This window comes from Diuraphis noxia, unplaced genomic scaffold, assembly GCF_037042655.1.
Source record: "Diuraphis noxia isolate RWA-SAM2 unplaced genomic scaffold, SU_Dnox_SAM2 contig0004, whole genome shotgun sequence".
NCBI classification, from domain to species: domain Eukaryota; kingdom Metazoa; phylum Arthropoda; class Insecta; order Hemiptera; family Aphididae; genus Diuraphis; species Diuraphis noxia.
The window spans coordinates 14,961,439-14,980,606 of NW_028301714.1; the positions used below are offsets into that span (position 1 = coordinate 14,961,439).

Here is a 19,168-nt window from a genome sequence, read left to right on the forward strand (position 1 = left end):
ATATTAAAATAAATTATTGATTTATAAATTTTGAAACCATAGTTATATTATTAAAAATACACTATAAGTCTACAAAAAGTACATAATAATGCTTTGGATAAATATAAACGAATTTTTATATCTAAAATTTTAATCTAAAAACGAAGTTAATTTTATTGAAATTCTTAATGGCGACACAGCAATTATATGAGTAAATATTTCCATGTACACATGCCCGCAAGCAATATATCGTTACTTTTTATAAATTACCATATTATTATCACGTTATGCGCGCTGTGTGCCAAACAAATCATAGTGCGAAATGCGGTTCATTTCCAATCTTTATACGGTCGTATAAACGTCGAGGTTAACATACGCATATAATATGACATGTATACATGTATAATGTATATATTACAATATATGTTTGCAATATACAAACATATTATAGTTTTATACAATACCTATACATAAGAAAAATATGTTTATATATATCGGTAAAATATAATAGTATAATATATTATATGTGTTATTGGCAATTGGCATAAGCATTTAAGTAATGCTACTATGTTAAAACTGTAATGGAAAACAGATTTTTTCTTTCATTTTAAATTGCAATTTACGTTATTGTAAAAGCAAATCGCATTTTTACATTATCGATTTGTGTTGATCACTCTAATATGTCGACGTATATAATCTATATATTTTATACAACTCATAACATTAATATACTCGCTTAAAATTACCACCCCCATCTAGCATCACACGATGTCTGAGTAGCTGGATAGGTGCCTAATATAAACTCGTTTCGATAATATTGTTACTGAGCGAAAACAAAGAACAAAAAATCACGAACATAATAATATAATAAGTGGTCCAGTCCGCCGCCGCACGACGTTGGACGTCTGATCTGTCATTCGCGTTAATGGCCTCCGAGTCGAAATGTTATTGTGCACTTAATCTCGTAATCACAACAATTCTCTTGTGTTATTATTGAGCAGTATAATAATATTATATATCCCGTCTTAGTCATGTATTAGTTGTCGGCGTGTTCATAATGGACGTCTATAAATCCGAAACGAGCGACGCGTGCTAAAGACCAGTACATTATTGGTATACACTGCAGACACTGTGTACATATATTATTTAATATACCCTTCTTACCAGGAAACTGGTCACGTGCTGAAGTTTTTTCTCTTCTTTTATAATACGCATCTGCGTTTCTCAATTAAGATCATTTTTATTTTATAGAAAATCTTAATCACTGTGATAACTGATAATCATATGATATACGCGCGATCCGAATACATAATTTTACGCGCGGAGTGTATATAATAATTAGTGTACTCTCTCGACACAGATTTTAAAATATCGGATTACGAGAGCGTTCACTAGGGACATTCATATCGTTCACTGTTGTTGACAGGGTAAACGGCTACAACAGGCTGAGCTACGTAGTACGTATAATACGTACGCTGGCGTATATACTATTATGATTAATAATTGATTATATTATTATACAACAGTGAAACAGGAGTAAGTGGCGAGGACTACATCAGACTATAATTTTACTCGAAAAAGTATTAGTCTTAGTTAAACAATTTTAATATACCTGATATAGGGCACTATATTAATATATTTAATAAACAATATTATAACCCATCATTTGGGAACCGAGAGCAATTTCACTTTTTTAAACTGAAATTATATTTAAAAACAATAGAAAAGTTAGAATAATTAAGAAGAATAGGCAGCATTAAAAATCAATCAAAATATAGGTTTGAGTATAACAACGAACAAATTTGTATTTTTGCTGTCTAAATATAACGTCATAATATAGATTTAAGCCTTTAGGCGTCAACCAAACATGTCACGAATCATTAAAATTTTGGTTCCCAAACCATAATCATTGAAGTGCCCAAAATAGGCTGTGTTTGAAACCATTAGTGTCTAAATAGCTGCGGCACCCAAATGATAAACGGGATCGGAATGGGTATATACGGCGATGAATATTATAAATAATAATATACCACCATAAACAAAACTACATTTATCATGGTTCGTTTTTTTTCATATCTAAACACATAATACTTAATCGGTAATACTTTTCATTCCGTCGTTGTCAACAAAAAAAGGGCAAACTATTCGTCGGACAATACCGGCTACCACTCCTCTCTTCGGCGTCAGCATTTCACGGGCGCCAAACAACCTGACGCCGCTACATACGATACATGCGATGATAAGCGACGTCCGGCGGGACAACGTATACGATATTATAATATCGCGATTGTCACCACACCTCAAACATTTTTACGTTTCGACGCCAGTGTTTTATTGTCTGTTCGTCCACGAATACTGGGAAAAGTCGCAATAGTCCGCATTTTACACTCCCAGGAAAAAAAATTAAATGTTTTATTTGACTTAGCGGGAGTTGGTATAGTATTATAGCGAGCGTCAGGCAGTCAATCGAGACTCATATAAATAACAAAATATATATTACTACCGAACATGAACGATTTTACGTATGTATAATGTATACAATATATTCTATGTGTGTGTGTGTGTATAATATTTCACTTTTAACCATTATACGCGTCGTTCTCGTTTTAAATTTTATAACTATAATGATACAGTTGTTTACAGTAATCATCGACTGACTCAAAGAACGATGCCTATATCTAAAATTAATAACAATATGTCAGTCTATCCTGTCTTTACTCACACGCGATTGGGCCAATTGTGATGGTTGTAATAATACTAGGTAATGCGTACAGTTTTTTCAACCTTCTGATTTACTCAGATTACAAAAATTATGGAATCTGTAATCTAGCGTCTCATAATATTTATGTAATAAGATATTATATATTATAAACAGTTTATTTAATAATTATGAGCTGAACAAATAAGCCAACTAGACTTTAGTAGTTTATTGGTGCTGAACACGCACATATTTATACGTATATATATATATGAAGCGTATATAGTGCATGAATATTATAATATTAGGTATATACATATTAACTAAAAATTTTGATAGTTTCCATATTAACGCAACCAATGATTATAATACATAATACACCTATAGAATTTTTAAGATGAAATTAATATACATACATATATCATATATATCATATATATTTACCTTTTTGTTTATTTCCATTAAAATTAAGTATTCTTAGTACTTTACCCAAACACAAGACAAACTCTACATCTCTACCAGATCTGATTGGGCCTTGTTCCACCCTTATTTATTACAGCAAACACAGGTAGTTGGTGCCCGAACATTATTTCATGCTGGTTTAATATAATAACTCCAAGGAACCCTCCTTCATATTTTTTGTTGAACACACCTGCACAATATGCGCGCGCACGCACACACACACACACGTCACATATAAGCACTTAAAATATATATGAGCAACATATGGACAGCATTCGCCCCTTTGCCATATAGATATATACAAATGCATCGGTTCAAGCACGCTTAGGGTTTCCGATTTCAAATAACGGGTGAAACCACAAGTTATAATAAAATACCAAGGCAAAGACGATGAAAGACAAAAACAACAACAACAAAATTAATCCAGAATCGATTTCAATAACTGATCGCGTGGTTATTTTATTATGACGCCAGCCGGTATTCATCTTGATACATATACGTATCTAGTATCTTAACACGCAATTTAGGTTTATAAAACGCACATACTCGTTATAAATATGATATGTACAAACTTCAGACTAAATTATTATGATAGTCATTTGGTTGTCTGTTTCATATATCGAATATAATTTCCAAGGTCGCGTATATCTATGACAGTAACATATTTACAGTTCTTCGAGCTTGGGCCAACGGCACCACCAGTTACGGCCTTTCTCCTATACTTATAGCAGATCCTATTGCATACCAAGTGCAAATATTCATATGAATAAAAAATTACAATCATTTTCTAATCTGGGTTAAGCGCTGCCCCCTCCTTTCTATTTAAATCGAAATCACAAACACATTAAACACATTATTATAATGCACTCTTAGTTCGTACCGAATTCAAGGTAGATTAGGCAAATTTAAATATAAGTTTACACGCTGGGCGTCATTAATAATCCTAGAAACTTTTTTTCTCGATGTTTATTGTAGGATCAAATATTTATACAGAATCACATAGAAGCTGATGCTGACGAGTTTGGTGTTGAATTATACAATGATGATCGATTTCAATACGATCACGTACTGAACACATCCAAAATTCCGAATGCTGTGGATTCGACCTCGATGACCACTATCATTCCATCACGTGTTAAAATCTATCACACTCTATTTAAAATCCGGATGCTGAGGTTCACGACTCCACAACAATTTTAATACTTCATCTGTCTTATTTCTGAGCAATCATTATTTACAACAATCAGAATCTACCAATATTCGAATTTTGATTGTCCTCTTTTAACTGACGTACACAGTATTATTCTATAACATTCTTTAAGTACGGCGTCAGATTTATAATGGTGTTATCGAATGAATGCGTATCCACAACTTCTATTTAAACGTTTGTATGGATAGCGATAGGATATTTAATTAAGTCCTGCCTTAATTTATAAAACATTTAGAATGGTAAAAATTCTACTGAAAAATGGTAAGAAGAAAAACAATTTCATAAATCTTAGTAAAAAAAACAAAGTTCACAATCAATTTTGAACTTGGTTATAGGTGCATTTAAAATATTTAAATGAAATAAATAACACAAAAACCACTGCTGCTGTTTAAGCGACTGGAAATCACACCAAGAATAGGTTGTATATATTATAGGCGAGACCCGGGTTGTTTATTTGACCTCAGCACGGCACGAGCTGAACACAAGCTTGACCTGCGCCGTAAGGTGTGCGCGTTGATAAAACCAGTTTAAGATGCAAATAATATTAGCCGTGTGCAGATCGAACCGTACAGAAAAAATACTGTATTTGGCTGGAAATGGTTAGCAAAATGAGATAATTTTGTCTTTAATTTAGTAAATTATTGAAAAGATTGTACTGTGATTCGATATGGATGTGCAGGTTTTAGGTAGAAAAAGAAAAAACATAAATTTCGGTATTAATGAATACACAGGAAACGATTAAGAGTTACACGCAGGGTGTCACGCATCGGTAGCTTGCTTTACACATAGCCAAGGATACAGGTGGGACTTTTAGTGAAGACACTTTTTCCCGGGTTAATATATGTGCGAGCAAACCTTGTGAACAATAGATAAGATAATACACCTGTTGTGGATGTTTCTCATACTTAAAAAGCAAATTGCAGTTGCCAGTTGGTATAATTATGTATTTATGCTTTTGCTTTCTTGTAGAGTTAGTAAGATTTTCTATCTAATTTGTATAGATGGCTGAAAGAATAAATTCATTTGTAATTATTATTTTAATTTTAATATTTTAAATGTCATTGAAATATCAATGTGATCCTCATTTAATTATGTTTGAATGAGTAAAATAAAATGAGTAATAACTAATAATACCTATGCATATATTTAATATATTATATATATTTTCATTTTGAAATTAAAAATATTCTTGACCTGCAGTTGACCATTTTATCGAAATAACGTTCTAAATAAAATTGAAACGATAATTTATTTTAACTTATACTCAACGTAATTCTATAATATAGTAGTTATATTTTATATCTAATATAAATACTTACAAATTTGGAAAAGTTTAAATACAATTACATTTCAAAACTGGGTTATTCAATTTGAATGACAATCATAAAATATACAACTTCATAATCGAAATTAAATTAAATTTTTGATATACGCCTACATGTATGAATATACATTACTTAAGTTTAGATAAATTACATCTTAAATACCTGCATCCATCCAAATATAATTCTACAGCCCAATTTATTTAGCCGCATAACAGTTAGGATAGAAAGTATACCAAAACCAGTAGCAATATGCACTAAACTATACAACATCCTACGAATATGTAATTTAATGTCTGAACAATTGCCGGCGTATAATTAATAAAACATAATTTGTGTTTACAATAAGAAATAATATTCATTATATATATTTGACGAACAAATAGTATTACTATAAGTCTATAAATTTAATTAATATCCATATTACAAAACGTTTAAAAATAAGGTGTAATATTTTATATTATATTATGGTATTTTGCAATATAGTTACATTGTGACTTTAATTTTATTAACTGTACAATATATAAACCTGTGATAGGTATTGGTTTTTTATTGCCACACAAATTAAGCATGTATAAACAAAATACATTTAATATTGTGTTTATCGTTTATTTATTTTAATAATAAAAAAACAATGGGTCTCTAAAAACATTTCATTAATAATATCGCATAATAGCGATTAACTTATACGAAATATTTCATGACTGGTCATAAATGTAAAACAAATTAATCCAATTAATTATTATATAATAATTAGCACGAGTTACATTTTTATTTTATATCAGTATAGCCAGTGTTAAAGTATTAAACGTATGTTGATAGGTATACCTAACTTTCTAGTAGATAATAAATATCAAATATATAATTTAAATAATTATTATCGTACTACGTGCAACCCATCGTAAAAGGTTTAATCCTTTATGATTACAATATATCAGATCATATAGTATTTATTTTGAATATTTTGTGTAACTTTATAAAATTAGATAAAGAATGAGTAAAAAATGTTAAAGTCTTGTATTAAGTATTTAAGTATACATATCATACAAATGTTTTAAACGATAATCTAATAAGTGAATATATAGCCATTATTTATAAACGTTGAAGTTGTAATTTTGTATATATCTCATTAATTAATAATTAAGAAATGCTTATGATTCTTATATCAGGCATTGGGTTATGAAGATGTTAAAAAAGGGGCAGATTTGTTTATATCGAAGAAGAAGAAACACTTCGACATGCACCAAAGTATGTAGCACGCCGATGTATGTAGGTATATAGTATATTATAATAATACATAAGTCACACGCGTTAAAGCAAAACTACCCTTCCCAACTATTAAAAACCACTTCATTGTATACGAATTGACGCCGAACCAAGATAATAGATAATGTTTATGTATACATATTATTATAAAATAAATAATAAAAACATATTATTAATTATTATAGCTAATAAACTATAATATAGTATTACCATATTATGGTGTGTAAAAATATAGTAATGAGTGTGGGTTCTCATACACATGGATGCGGTCTCGGTTCGTAAACCATTCCCACGGGGCCCTTCGAATACATATTACCTATGTAATATATTAAAGTATATATATTATTATATTTCTACCTTGGAACCCTTACATTTTCCTACGAGAAAAATAATTTCTGTTTCCTTGGCACACCATTGTTAGCGTGCGCACACGCCGGAACATTAGCCGTAAGTTGAAATTTTGGATTACTTACAACACTATATAGTTGCTAGCCATCACTCCACCTGCAGCACATGTCTATTAAGAGATGTATGATGTATCTATTTATGATTTCCACTCTTGGTCGAGTTTTATCAAAGTTGCTATTATTATATACATTTTTTTTTTCAAAACAAAATCGTTAGCAATATAAACGGCCAATTGTCACGTCATTCCACCCTAGGGATCACACCACGCCGGCCCCCAATGGGCCGGAACCACCGAACCGTGTTTCCTACTTCCTGCATGTCACCCGAAAAAAAACTCATCGTGCAATGCCGTGTCAACCACAATGATTTTTTCCTATAAAAATGTTTTTGGTAACTAGGTTACGACCATTGCATTATTGAATTTACGAGGATAAAATAATTTAAAGTTTTTTTTTTCAAACTATATTTTTAAGCCAACAAAATAATAATAATATACGATTACAGATGAGGTTTCACTCATGGGCCAATTAACTTGTTTTAAAATTAAATGATACAAACAATCCACTACAATATAACAATATGATTTATGCGTATTAGGTACCTACTTACAACATCAAAAAATATTGTGTATAATATATTATATTACGCGTACAATTAAAAATGTATTTACTACTAACTAGATTTATTTAACTATAAACTTGTGTATTTTTCAAGTAGTGCTTAATTGTAAGCCGCATTTATAGCTCAATGATACTTGACTTTAATAGAAGCTTATGCACTTCTGAAATTTCTTATAAGAGTATACTACCTTTTGCAATGCTACTTACTATACTAATTATTTTTCAAATTTTATTTGTTAATATTTAATTGCATTTTCAAATGTAGCTAGTTAAATATTTAAATGAAAAAAAATTACAAAAACAAAAATTATTTTGCACAACAGCCGGTACCTATATAATACTTTAATATGTATGTTTATTGGTACACAGATGTTATTTTTGTTATTTTAACACGTCATAACGGGATACGGCTCTTATTAAATGTTTGCTTTAATATACAATATAATGCATTTAATATGATTATGTACCAATATACAATATTTATAATATTTGGCTATTCAGTTTAAATACAATTCACAGCACAGTATCTACACACTCAGAATTGGTTAATAATTAATTACAACATGTTTCAGTTTAATTAATAATTTATAGCAGATACACTTTAATTTTAAATTAATATAAAAACTGTCGGGAATGATCTTGCACTTATCCGAAAGTACTACCATATACTATGGCTTATTTTAGTTCATTATTTTTGGCACATTTTGTTTTTTTGCTTTTGGACATTTACCACTTATAATCAATTGCAAAAAGTAATTATATTTTTTTCTCATTGCGATATTTTTTCAATCACCAAAACTCATCAATACGCGCGCCTAAAACCGTATTCAGGCGTGCCCATTTGGATACGACAATGACTTACGAATTTAAAAAACGCTATGCATCAATCAAAAATATAGGTATACCTATTTCCACTGGACACTTGCCCAACTTAAAATTTGCAAAACAGTACACGTATACGTAGACACGAATAACTCGGAATTTATTATATCAAACGTATGTAATACGCAGTATGAAATGTGCGTAAAATATTTTATACATATTTTATACATAGTATATTACAGCAATATTATACGTGTTTATACAGATAGTTGTATACATGCCACACCCTCAATTCTTGTCTGCTACAGTGCTATCTACTTCATATATTATAATATAGCAAAGAAATAAGATATGTATTATGTTGTATAATGTATCAAAATTTACATATTAAACACAAGTTTCAATGCATCTCAACATTATTTTCTATAATTTGCCCAGGGGAGTAAAAATATTATCTAGATTAGTAACTTTAATTAAACAAGTTATCAAAATTCCGCAAGAAAAGGTTTAAAGAAAATTAAGTTTAATTTATATTCTATGAAAATAAATAATTATACAGATGAATGGTGTTTTTTGATATTAATTAAACTTTATAGTCTTATCAATTAATAATATTATTATACTCGTAAACAAGCGTATACGGTATAGTGTATAATGTATATGCCACATTGGTCCTCGGCCCTCGTTGAAAATTCGCATTAAGTAGTATTTTTATGACTTTTTATTTTACAAACATGACCTATTATAGTTGTTAAAAATAAAAATAAATACTGAAAAACTGTTGTAAAATGTAGTAACTAGTATAAGTATGACTGCTACATTTTAGTATATATTTACGTTTTTACGTTATCTTATTACGGTTAAGATTCATATATATCTGTTTCATTTGCAGTACCTATGTGCATTTTATCAGTAGCTATATAATAATATACTGTAATACTGTATATTACATAATATATTATAAAGATATGTATGTATAACATTTTTCATTAAAGTAAAAAATATAAATAAATATGGACTGAGGAAAATAATATATATAAATCTCTGTTTAAATGAGATTTTACAACAATCAATCAACAACTTATATTGCATGATCCCCAATGATACAAATTATAATATACTCGTAGTACTCGTACGTTACTGATGACTGATGAGCATTAGTACAATAAATTATACTTGGTTTATTTTTTATAATAATTAAATAAACAACATTTTACTATATGGTTTGGCTTCAGAATAAATTGTTTATTAATATATTTCATATAAATAATCATACAATGTATATACTCATTTTTCATACGTTACATTAAAAATATAATGTTATGATGGAAAATTTTTAAAATATACGGCAAAATTCTTTAAACTGTTATAATATCTTACGAATTTTAGAGTTGAATTTCAAATTTTAAATTTTAGTTTAATTTTAATAATAGTCGAAAGGTTAAAAACGTGATATTTTATTCATGATTAACAGACTACCTAATACCTATAAGTCCGTCAAGTATTTTTACAAATAGTTTTCTTTAACGGTACCTAAGTCGGTAAACCTATTTCAGCATCAACTAGTTTATCTAAGCGCTATTAATATAACTCTTAATTTCATATGCATGGGCACATCTGAGCAACTATTTCGGCGACTATCGGCTTATAATTAATTGTACGAGAATACCACCATCGCTTTCGTTATCAAAGAGAAATGAGTCTGTTTCATTCAACTTTTTTTTCTCAATCTCATAGCAGAAAAACCGGAATATGTTTCATATAGGTATGTTATAAGAGAGACGTTATTTTACTTCCGGTAATCGTATTGTAATTGTATATAATGATCACATGAGAACTGCCTTCTATTCACAGGTTTGTCAGTTAGTTTAACTATTCCTACCGAATGTCTACTTTGTGGTTACTAGAAAAAAAAACACTAATTTAAAATATATTATATACTTATATTATTTCCTAAACATGTTCATGGCATATGAAGCTATTTGTTTGATAGTATGGGCATGTGTATATAATCGTGGTTATATTGGCAAATGAACATCTGGCGGCCGAACAAATTCTATATGCAATGATAACTTAAACGTTTTTCACGAATGACGTAGTCGATAAAAAATACATATGTTTTAGTCATAGAGTGTGAATTATAAAAATATATACTAGCAATTTATAGCTAGACATTATCATATGTCGAATAATATCATAGCCAAGAATTAATATTAAGCCTTCTTAACATAATAGACTCCAAGGTTTACTTATATATAATATTTCTAAATTCTAATCACACTTGTGCAAATTTTCGGAAAATATTTTATGATATTTGACAAACGAGTTACCAAGGTTTGATAGAAACGTATCGCAAACCAGATTTTACTCGTTTTTACCGAATCTATTTTTAGAAATGATTACTTTAGAATTTAAAGTCTAGATAGTATATTATAAAGGTTAAAAAATAGATATTTTATTTTTGATAAATTATTAAATTCTTACCTGTACAGCACTATTCAGAAAACAATTATTTTGTCCCGGTCCGTTAAGTAGGCCTTTGGTGTAAGCCATTGAATCCCTAGAAGGCGGCATTTTTGTCGTTTTTTAATTTAATTCCTGTGAACATCAATGGTTATATTATTAGGTTTAAGTACATTAATTATATCAATATTACGGTTCGGTCTAGTTATAAACAAACATTAGGAATAATGATTTCCATCTTATTTATGAAACGCATAGATCGTGGCTATTTCCTATTGATGGAATTTATGTGAATACCTACAATATCTAACTAAATAATTACGACATGTTCTTAAAGACTATTGTAAATTCTAATGCAGGTGCCTATATTATATTCGTGTTAGTGTCATTACTCATTATACCCACCGATAACCGTGGAATCCTTGCGTTGAACATTGAACACCAACGTAAATTAATACATAATTTTCTGTATCGTTGTTTTTATAAATAAAAGTACAGTATTGGGTTATATAAGTAAAAAATAAGAAAAATGTATTTGAACACCACAAAAAAATAGGTAGGTACTATGATTGTACGCGGCGTACCTACGTATTTCGTTTAGGTTATGTTCTGAATAACTAATGGTAATATCTATGTTTTTCCTTCTTAAGACAATACACAAAGACATTGCGTACGCCTGTTTATTTTTATGGAGATATTGTTATTTATTTAAAAAACACGATTCTTATGCTAGCGTATCGGGGGACAGGAGTTCTTTTTTAAAGACAGTGAATGGGAGTTTATGAGACTAGTATAGACTACTGATGATAGAGCATACTTGAAAACACGGGACACGTATTGGTCATGAAAATCATACAACCAATACTACAACAAGTATAGAGAGTTTTACCAACCTATTTTTTTATATTAATTTTTTAGGTTTTATGGACACATTTAGTGAGAAATTAATTTTAAGCAATAATTTTCGGCTATTGTAGAAATACAATACCGACATCCTACAAACGATTGGATTTATTATATACCTGTACTGAAAATATAAATACTAATTTACTGAAACTAAGTTTTATGGTACAGTTATATTTATAAACTTATCTTGATCTGAACATAAGCCTGATTAAAAAGTAGGCGCGTCGAAACAAATAACTGTCTCCTTTTTAATATTGTGAACTAGTTCTTTAATAATACAGCAAAATATATTTAATTTGATAGTTATTGTGTCTTTACTTTTTTGTCACCCTTGTTAAAATATGTTCCAGTCACAATTATAGTTACTTAGTAATCATTTGTGGACAATTTTTAATGTTGAGATAAATGATTATCTTTAAATGACGTATACAGAAAAAATAAGAAAAACTGGTTTTGTAATTAGACGAGTTTTGGCGTGTGTGCTAAGTTAAATTTCAATTTAATTTCATTATAATTCATGATTTTAGAGAAAAATAACCTGTTGTAAAATAATGATAAATGGAAATACAACTCACTTGGCTTACGCAAATACATAAACACCAGTACACCACCCTAAATATATCTATAGATTTATTAATTGGTAATTATTAAGATTTAAAAGTTAACGAATGAATAGAATAACCGGTATGTTATATATAGACATATAGTTATTAGACTCAGACAGTCAGACAGATACTAAGTACCTAGGTAGTAGGTACTATACATATGATTAAATTATATTTCGATATTTTATTCTATAAAATGTAAATATTTTTAAAAAATTAATGACAAAACAAATTGGCAATGTTTTCATAAAACTGTATTATTTAAAATAATTTTTATATTAATAATTAAATGGACATAAAAATATTAACTTATACGAAATTCGAATTCAAAATATTTAAAAAATATCGCATAGTGATGCAAAGAGTAAAATAAATTCCGCGACATTATTCTTAATGTTTTTAAAACAATATAAAGTTTTATATATACTTTTGTACTTATAACTATGTGTAAAAAATTGAATAAATTCATTCGAAAGTTAAAAAAAAACTAGCTATAAAAATGCATACTCATATTTTCATAAACAATATACGAACAATGAACCGGAACAGATTGTGTTCAGCAATGTTTACACGTCTTCATATAATGATGCGGAATGACAACCCGAAGACACCGTTATACACGTTGGTATAATATCATGTAAACATTTCATAGACAACAATATTGTTTCAACTTTCAATATCGTATAATATTAGACACAGTTATTAGATCATTTTTATTATAAAGTCTATAATAGTTAATGTTTATGATTTATGTAAATTACAACATTTATGTTTCACGAGAAAGAAAACATTATTCAAGGATTTTATTTTCAATAGGTTATAAACTTATAACTTATAATATTTAAAATCTTCCCTTTTTTATTAATTATTAAAGACACAATAAAATATAAACGGATATGTAAGTATAAGTACTTTAGAGCCTGAATAGCCAATTTAATCTTTAGTTTCGCTTGATAGACGTCAATGTCACGCAAAAATCAGTAACTATTAAAATCAGGTGTATAAAATATTACACCAAAACTTAATAATTCGCTAATATTCGCAATATTAATAATAAAATTACCTTGATGTATATTCCAAAACTAAGCTTTCAAGTACTACATAGTTTAATGCGGACAATACTAAAAGTACGTTTTTAAAATGACTGGAGCATAAAAATAATATGATGTTTGTTCAATAATATACACGGTTCACTTAATATTGTATTAAACAAACTGTCAAAACTATTGAATTTTAACTTTGTTTCTAACGTGTAATATATTATATTAATATAAGTTTAAGATTTTTCTCTTGCTTTGTTTCTAAGCCTTTTATTAAGGAAAAATAATTTTCAAGACTTATATTATTTGCAATACCAATACCATATTGGATATATACTGTTTCTCAACAGACATACTATTTAATCACTAAGTAGGTTATTTAATTATTCTGAAAACAATCATATTTTTTCGAGTATTTTTTCAAATAATAAACTATTAGTTTAAAATATTAGTTAAATTATGTATATATTTTGGTACTTGAATAAAAGATCAAAGTTATAATATATATTGACTGTTATTATTTATAGCAGTATTTAAAATACTTTATTATATATTAATTTTATTATAATTAATAAGTAATAAAATACTATTAAATATTTAAATATATTAAAAAATCGTTACGAATTAACCTTGTAATCAATTATGATATGTATTATACATATAGTCTTCATAATGTTTAAATAAAAAATAAAAATACTGTAGTACCTATATGTAAACAGCAGTGCGTTATGCATATTTACGGTATGACATAATGATGTAAATAATCTAATTATTTGGATGTACGAGTTCCATTTAAATGATTACCTGATATTTTAAAAATTAAAAATATTATCCATCCAAAAAATTCACATTGCGTCTATTTTTTAATTCATTAACTATTTTTTTATTGGGTAAGTAATAGTAAAGTATAAAGTTAATCTCACTTTAAATTGATAAGCAGATAAACTATACGGTTAGGTTGGCGAAATCGAGGATAGGGTGACCTACATTAAAAAATGCGGCCTCAGCATCGCCTGGAGATCTATACAACCGCTTGGCACACCAAGAAACGGAATGGATTATGCAAGTAGCACACATACGAATATATGACGATAGCTATATTTTCATATCTTGATTTTAGAAGCAATATACGAGTAGTTACACGAAGTTTCACTAGAACATATACTGACATAACATTATACGAAAACATGTATTAAAATTTACAGAACATATTATAATGTTTTCCTCGTTCAGGCGGCGTAACAAAATGTGAATTATGGATGCTATTATTACTATTTTGCTTGTCACCTTCTATACAAATCTAACGCTAAAAATGATCGAGAAATCATTTGATCCCTGAGGTCAATAATACGTCACCTCGACACTTCGAAATCCAACAGTAATCGTTTAAAATGAAAAATTGAATGTGTTCAATTTACTACAAGAACATTAGTATGGAACCTGATTTGAAATTAAAACCTGGTAATTTAAAACTGTTCATTTTAAAGTCATTTAAATGATATTAACAGACAAAGAACGGTCTTCTACTGGAATGACACATACATGAACGAACTGACTTTGATCAAACGATAGTAATTTATTTCCCAAGACAATAATAATTTGTTATACATAATTTATTATAAAGATATACACTACCTATTAGTTATTACTTATTACTAAGCGTAATCAACAAAAATACCTATAGGCTTTATCCGATTATAAATTACGAAAAATTGTTTTCGTACCATATACCTATATTATGTTTTTGGTATTTTTTTTTATTGTTTTTATCTGTTAATCAAAACTGTAAATACGCTTATTTCATAAAATGATCACTACACAATGCTTTATAAAATCAAGAGAAAATCAATATAGGTATATATAAAATATTTAAATAGATAGGTACTACAAAAAAATATTATAGATTTAAATTATATTATACCTTATTTCATTAAATTATATACAGATATTCGGAACATAATATAAAAACAAATTGAAATGGTCTATTTATATATATTTATTTATATTGGTACTATTTCATCTGACTTTTTTTTACATGCTCAATATAATATGGCATCATGGCGTTTTTACATTTTTTGACCAATACGGTTGAACAGACAACCATATATCTTATAATTTTATAAGAATTCAGATAGACGTAAATTATTTTTGGGTTTTTTGAAAACGTGATATTTGAACTTACGTGACTGAACACTGAACAAACTGTATTAAAAATGAATATTATAATCCTGAAAACATACTCCTAAACAGGTACCCCCATTGTAGGTATACTTTATAGTCAGTAAAGGTAATAATGGATTATCACATTAGTCAGGGTGGTTGTTCACAAAATCACGTAAGTATATGCCTCTATGTATTATTTTGGAATATCCTGCTGTGTCCGATATGGCTCAACAAATTTACTTTCAATAATATTATACATTTTAGCAAAAATATGGTACTATGGTAGTATTTAAAAATGTAGAATACCTAAGCTATACCTAAATAAACCGAATATAATAAATATACGTCCTGTATTTTCTTCAAAGAATACTTCACACATTACGTTACTGTTATATATGTATGTGTTGTTATAAAAAGATAATATTGTAACTAAAAACAAAAATTCAATTATCAGAAAGTTGGTAAACGAAAAACTGAACTCTAATAGTACTTAACCTTAGTTTTGTGAATATCCCTGTTTTTATTTTGTACGCCATATCAATTGAACCAGTACGTCGTTAAATAGATTAGGTACATAGATATTAAATAGGTACTGCTATTAAATAATTAGTGTACATTTCCAAATACATCGATGCTCAAACCTCATAAGATCCACAATGCATTACACAAGGGTCTAAAATATGTAATTGATTTTTCGCTAAAACTATATATAATATAAGAAACTTCGATGTTAAAGCAACCGTACTTCACAGCATATAAGTATATTATAGTAATATTTAACAAAGACCCATCAATTCAATCCGGATAATTCGTGCAATTATTGCGTACCACGAAATGTGAATGAAATAATGAACATTAAACAGCTGTAATAGTCATTGAAACCGTTAATTGAAACATTTGAAACAAACTATACTGGGTACTTGGGTAGCAATTAAATAATAATATGTAATAGGTATATAATCTTAAAATACATAAAAATTCAGTCATGTATGGAGAAAATTAAAACAATAAATAGATTAATTTGTTCTGTTGATCTAGTTGTAATTAATTAAATAAATTGGCGTCTTGCGTACAATACCTGAAATTATTATTATGCGTAGGTAATTATAATGTTTTCAACCTTCTGAGATCTGCAGTTAAAGACTACCATCGATCAGCAATATAGTTCTAATAAAGTTATATAGTATTGTACTATTGTAATTTGTAACTATGTAGGTACATTGTACACTGATTTCAATCGATACATTTTAATGTTACAGACATTTAAAACAATTTTCTGCTTGAGTTGCAAATGGAACCGGCGTAAACGATAAGTTTCGGGTACATAAGTGTCAAGTAGTAATTGAAGTACTTTGAGAAAAACTCCAATACAGGAAAGAGTGCATGACCATGCGGATCGCGTTACGTTTATATTGAATAACCCTCGACGGATTGACATTCTATTATATATAATTGCGTATTGCATTGATGCCGTGTCAGACCGACCTTATATCACCGTATTATCGTTGTCTTTAGCCTTTAGGGCAGGTTTATCGATTCGAATAAATCAAATTTCACCGATGAAAAATATGTTAGCTAACTGGAAATCACAGCTTTCCTTATAATATAAAGTTTGCTAGCTGCAGAGTCGTAGCCCCACTTTTCGATTCGGAAAAAGAACCTTAAGGTATACCGTCTATCTTAGCAAAACTGTACAAATGTACAAAATGTACAATATATCTGTTATACATAGTCCCGAGATGCAAGATTTTCGTATTATATAGTAGTACACTTACACTAGTGTCTAGTACTTACTCGTCAATGTAGATAATCCATGATGTTATTTGAAACGACAGTATGCAAGGTCTCTATGACGGGTAATATTCCAATAAGATCACAATTTTCACCACACACACGAAAATAATATTCATAAATAAAGGTATAGTAATAATGCGTATGAAATGTAATCTAGTGAAATTATTATATTGAGCACTAAAAGTTATAGCGGTGCGGCGGTTAAACTTTCGAACGGCATTCGTACGACGATACTACAGACGCAACGGACACACGACATGATGAACGATCTCCGACTGAACGTGGCGAACCGCGAACGTCGACGTCGAGCGCGGCGGCGTGCTAACCGCGGTTACCTGCTGGTTGGTTGGTGGGGGTGACAGCGGCGGCGGCGGCGGTGCAATCGGTACTCGGTGAGCGGTAGAAGCGTAGAAGGCTGAACTCGTTTCGACTATGAGGTTACTACGTCCTGCTGCCGCCACCGTCACTGTGACGACGCACGACGGTGCTAAAGACGACGGTTGTTAATATTATTAGATGAACACGGTAGGTACACATCTATGGCTCTACCTTTAGGTAAATTAAAACAACCTACTGCTGATTAGGCGACCTAAAATCCATGAGCAGCAGTGGAGTGATTTACACTCGTTTTAAGTCTTACATATTATAACATACATATAATCGTATAGGAATTAGGTAGATACATCATACATGTGTAGGTATTCTTTTCTTTGGTAGTAGCTAAGTACCCAATATAGTTAATACCTTTACGGATACACTTCACTTCAACATCAATTTTCGAAACCGTTGCCATCGATCGTGCGCCACGGGTGCATCTCGATCACAACCCCCGGGTCAGCTTTCTTTGCCACTATAGGTAATATTTTTCGCATTGTAAAAGTAATTTTTTCATTTACATTATTTATCCATAAGTGTCGGATAAATAAAGGCATGTTATTAAAAAACTCTTAGATAATATATTGAAATCTAGCTGGATTGAATTCTAAACAGATAATCGGTTATAAGCTTACAAACTAATAATAAAAGAAGTTTCTGAATACTTCAAATAATCGCGGAAAATACCATGATATGCTTTATTAAATAATAATAACTATTGACGAATTGGCGAATGTTCTCAAATCGTTTTGACATACGTTTATAAAAAAAATAACGATATTTAAAATAAAGAATATTTATAATGATAATAGGTAATGATTGTTTATATTTTATACATGAATAGATGTATGAATTTAATAGATTCGGGTGTTTCATTGTAAAAAAAATTAAGTTTCTCATATTGAGGACCAAAAATATTAACGTAATATTGACATGTATTTATTCTGTAGCAAAAAAAAAAAAAAATTAACATTTAATATTCATTCAATAAATATAGTATCACTGCATAACCATTGAATAATTCACTTAACTTAT

General features: G+C 29.0%; 1 protein-coding gene across 1 annotated transcript in view; it reads right to left on the reverse strand.

Moving 5' to 3' along the window:
• The window catches only part of ec (ubiquitin specific peptidase echinus), a 39,067-nt gene extending 21,028 nt beyond the window's left edge, over window positions 1-18,039 (reverse strand). Inside the window, exons 1-2 of the mRNA XM_089225698.1 lie at window positions 17,759-18,039; window positions 11,272-11,385 (exon numbers count right to left, since the gene is read on the reverse strand). Coding sequence (XP_089081824.1) covers window positions 11,272-11,361 — 90 coding nt within the window. The 5' untranslated portion in view covers window positions 11,362-11,385; window positions 17,759-18,039. The remainder of the gene's footprint in view (window positions 1-11,271; window positions 11,386-17,758) is intronic.
• Between the last annotated feature and the right edge of the window lie 1,129 nt (window positions 18,040-19,168).